This window comes from Fulmarus glacialis, unplaced genomic scaffold, assembly GCF_000690835.1.
Source record: "Fulmarus glacialis isolate BGI_N327 unplaced genomic scaffold, ASM69083v1 scaffold18891, whole genome shotgun sequence".
NCBI lineage: Eukaryota > Metazoa > Chordata > Aves > Procellariiformes > Procellariidae > Fulmarus > Fulmarus glacialis.
Genome location: NW_009191103.1, coordinates 18861 through 22440, shown reverse-complemented (window position 1 = coordinate 22440; position 3580 = coordinate 18861). Strand labels below are relative to the sequence as shown.

The window sequence follows — 3580 nt, the reverse complement described above, 5'->3', positions numbered from 1 at the left end:
CAGGGGGAGCCAGCTCTTGCCTCTGCCTTGCCACATCCTCCTGGCTCCCCAGGTATAAGGGATCTATCGCAACCCTGGCCTAAATAACAGCCGCTGCCAGGGAGGCTGGAGCCCAGCTACCGGCTGGAGCCCTTTGCACAGCAGTCAGCTGGCTTATTTGTGCTGTTCTTCCCTCTCAGCATCTCCTGCAGGTGAGCTTTTCCCACGTCTTTAAACCTTAACTGCGGTGGCTTCTGTGCTGCTTCGTCATCTGGCAGCATCCCAGCGGAGGGCTCCGGTTGCTAATTACAATCATGCAGCCTTCCCCGCCAGCATCTTGTAGCTGTTTGACTGCTCTGACAGCTCTGTACAACCCCAAAAAAAGGATCATCTGAAAGTTGAAATTTCCTGATCTATGCATGGATTTGGTGCCTTGGGAATGAGGTGATGGGAAAGCTTAGATTTAACGAAGCACGGCTGCTCAGAGCCAAACCTGGGGCTTCGCTGGAGCGACAACTGGGTTGCTGCAATTTTGCTATAACCAGCTACAAAACTGGTTTGACCCTTCCGGTGCCTGCTCAAAAGAGGTCAGCGCTTCTAACGCAAATTATTTTGCTTCTTCCAAGAGGTGAAGGCTAAATGTCAGGTTTGATGAATGAGCGACCTTTCACGGGGGTGGAGGGAAACTCCCGTGCGCGCTCCACCCCGCGTGCTGACGTCACTTCCATTATGGGGCTGAGTAACGTTTTCCAAGAAGTCAGAGATGGTAGGTTGAAGCAGCGCTGTCATCCATGTGGGAATTGCATCTGGCACAGACTTATTACTCTCTCATGAACATCGGTGACCAAATCACCTCTTGCTTTTTTAATTGAGAGCTGGAGAAAGCAAGAGGCGTGACAAGGGTGGGGGCAGACCCCTCCTAGGTTGACTGGTCGCCATCAGCACCTGCTTTCCCCATCCTGCCTCGTGATGCTGGAGGTGTCAGTGTCCCCATGCATGGTCCTGGGAAGGTATGGTAGAGCAGAAAGCAACACAAAGCACTAGAGAAGTATTAAACGCTGCATCAGGATGCCTGTATAGCAGGGAGAAGGTTTGCTGAGGTCTCCACAAGGATCTTCACCTCAAAGCAGCCCTGCTGCTTGCTGGAGAGAGGTGCCCTGCATGACCAATGCAGCAGCTTCCAGTTTGGGTGCTCAGCGGGTGTTTTGCCGTGGCCCGGTAAGCGGTGGCTGTCGGCACTCCTGGAATCCAGCCCTTCAGGAGGGCGAGCCTGCTCGGTGCTGTCTGCGCCCTACTTCCCCCTGTGGACCTCGAAACCTGGTGGGACGGAGGCGGATGCTCGGCAGGGTGCTTGGGAGCTGGCCTGAGCAGGTTTCTGCCAAGCACAGGTGAGTTTCGGGCTTATCCCGGATCCAGAAGCTCCACTGTGCGCTACTTTCCCAGGGGGAGATCCCCAAGTGCTGCTCTTGGCCGTTCACCTCTGACATGACCCTTGGTGGTAGCTGCAGCACCGTCCTGCAGCGCAGCACTCGAGGAAAACCAACCCTCTGGCTGGAGGCAAGTTTTGTGAGCGGACTGGCCGTGGGACGTGGTTTGCATCCACAGCTCTCCTGGCTTTGGCCCTACATTTTGGCACCTTCAGCGTGTAGGGCTGTGAGTTTGTGTTGAAGAGTGGGGTGACCCACGGGGACAAGCCAACCCATCACCCTGTTGCTAATACAGGCTAGCCAGGCCTCGAGGAGAAGCTCAAATAAGGCAAAGCACCTTAATAAAACCTTTTCCTAGCTTTGTCCTAACACCGTGTTAGCCTGGTGCCAGTGTGGTGCTTCCCATCCATGAGCAGAGCCGCTGAAAGAACAAAACGACACGAGAAGGGAGGAAAAAACTCCACGTACTCAGCGCTGCAGCAGTCCCATTGACTTTGAGCATGCATGCTGTCCTCGAATGAGGACCCACGTTTATAGCAGCCATTCAGCTCTGCTTTATGCCATCCCACGCAAGCTGGCGAGTCTCATGCTGCTGCACGCTTGGCAGGCTGAATTGTGAAATTTAAATTTATAGGAAAATATTACTGAGGTTAAAGGAACGAGCTGAGCACCTCTCGCTGTCTTCTTTCCTTCCTGTGCCCTTGCTCTCACCAAGGGTGGCTGCTGTGTTTGCCGGTGCATTCCTCCAGCTCCCTTACCAACCTGCCGGCACGCGGAGGGTGGCCGGGGCGTTGTGATATCTCCTCCTGGATCTGCGGTGAGGAGGTGGTGTGGGAATCAGACAAGTGGTGCCCGAGCTGGCAGGCTATTTCGAGATCACCCCACCCCGGGCATGGTGCTCACGTCTCGCCAAGGGGCTGGAGCGAGCCGTGACTGGGGTGTGCAGTCGGATGCTCTCCTTTGACTCATTGACCTCGATAAGTTTTGAGCTGTCTCGGACAGTGTCTTGTCTGTCTTTTTAATTGCAGGTGGCACCATGTCCCAGCTCCAGAGCTCCTGGGAGAAGCACCAGCAGAGCATGGCGTATCTTCCAGATACAGGTAAACGATAACCCTCCTCTGCCCAGAGGATGTTCTCCTGTTGTGTCTGTCTCTTCCTGGGATCTTTCTCCAAGCAGCGTAGACGACTAGGACTCCTATCTAAAGGTGCTAGGACTGTTGGCTGTGCAAAGTTTCAAGTGAGGTACAGGTGAAACCAAGATAGGAGACACCTCCAAGCTCCTGGAGTTGCTTTGGGAGCTATGCACCCCCAGGTTCTCCGGGGACATCGCTTGCCGGCCGTAGGGCCTTTGGGATTTGTGTGCGAGCGCTGCAGAGCTGCTCTCCCCTGGCAGGGGATCAAGAGGAGTCCAGGCTTTACTGGGATCAAGCAATAGCAGTCTGGTAGACTTACAGTGAGACTCTAATTGTAGGGTTGACCTCTTGTTTCTTCCGAACATACTTTTGCTCCAGATTCGCTGTCTTGAGTTACTTAGTGACTGATAAAGAGTATTTTACACAGGACAATTCCAGCACCAGCTAAAAGCCTTTCGAAAGCAAACTAGACGCAGCTAGGCAGCAGCTATCTGCAGTGCCTCTTGAGAAAACATTTAGCCATACTTAAAACAAAAAAAAGCTGGTTTGAAACTCTTGAATCAACTTAAAATTTCTCATCCTGAGATGTGCAGAAGGGGTAACTGTCCTGTGTATGGGGAGACTGAGGCACAGGAGCTGCTGAGAGCTCGCAGGGTGAGCCGAGCTACAAACACAGCCTGTCCTACCGAACTACTGGATGGTGCCATCTGAAACCGCAGTTTGTGTGGTCTTTACCAAGACTTAGCACCATGAAAACTTCTAACCTTTATTTTCCCAGTGCTTTTAGATACTCGGTCCTTCTAATAGCAGACAGACGTCTACCAATGGATATTGTAAGCCCGGAAAAGTCTATTAAAAGCTCCATTTTAACATTCATTTCAGCGATCTGCCTTAAGAGCACTATTTCCTCCCTCCCTTGTTTACGTCCCTGTTGAGGATTTTTTTTAAACAATGTTCACTTGCTTTTGGGATTTTTCTCACTTACGGGAGCTGGCGCGAGTGTGCCGGTGCCGCTTCCTGTCTGTGCACAAGGGAAATTCT

At 52.5% G+C, this 3580-nt stretch overlaps 1 protein-coding gene across 1 annotated transcript in view; it reads left to right on the top strand.

Moving 5' to 3' along the window:
* The first annotated feature begins 2442 nt into the window (after positions 1 to 2442).
* VDR (vitamin D (1,25- dihydroxyvitamin D3) receptor) overlaps positions 2443 to 3580 on the top strand; it is a 19474-nt gene continuing 18336 nt past the window's right edge. The window contains exon 1 of the mRNA XM_009586571.1: positions 2443 to 2506. Coding sequence (XP_009584866.1) covers positions 2443 to 2506 — 64 coding nt within the window. The remainder of the gene's footprint in view (positions 2507 to 3580) is intronic.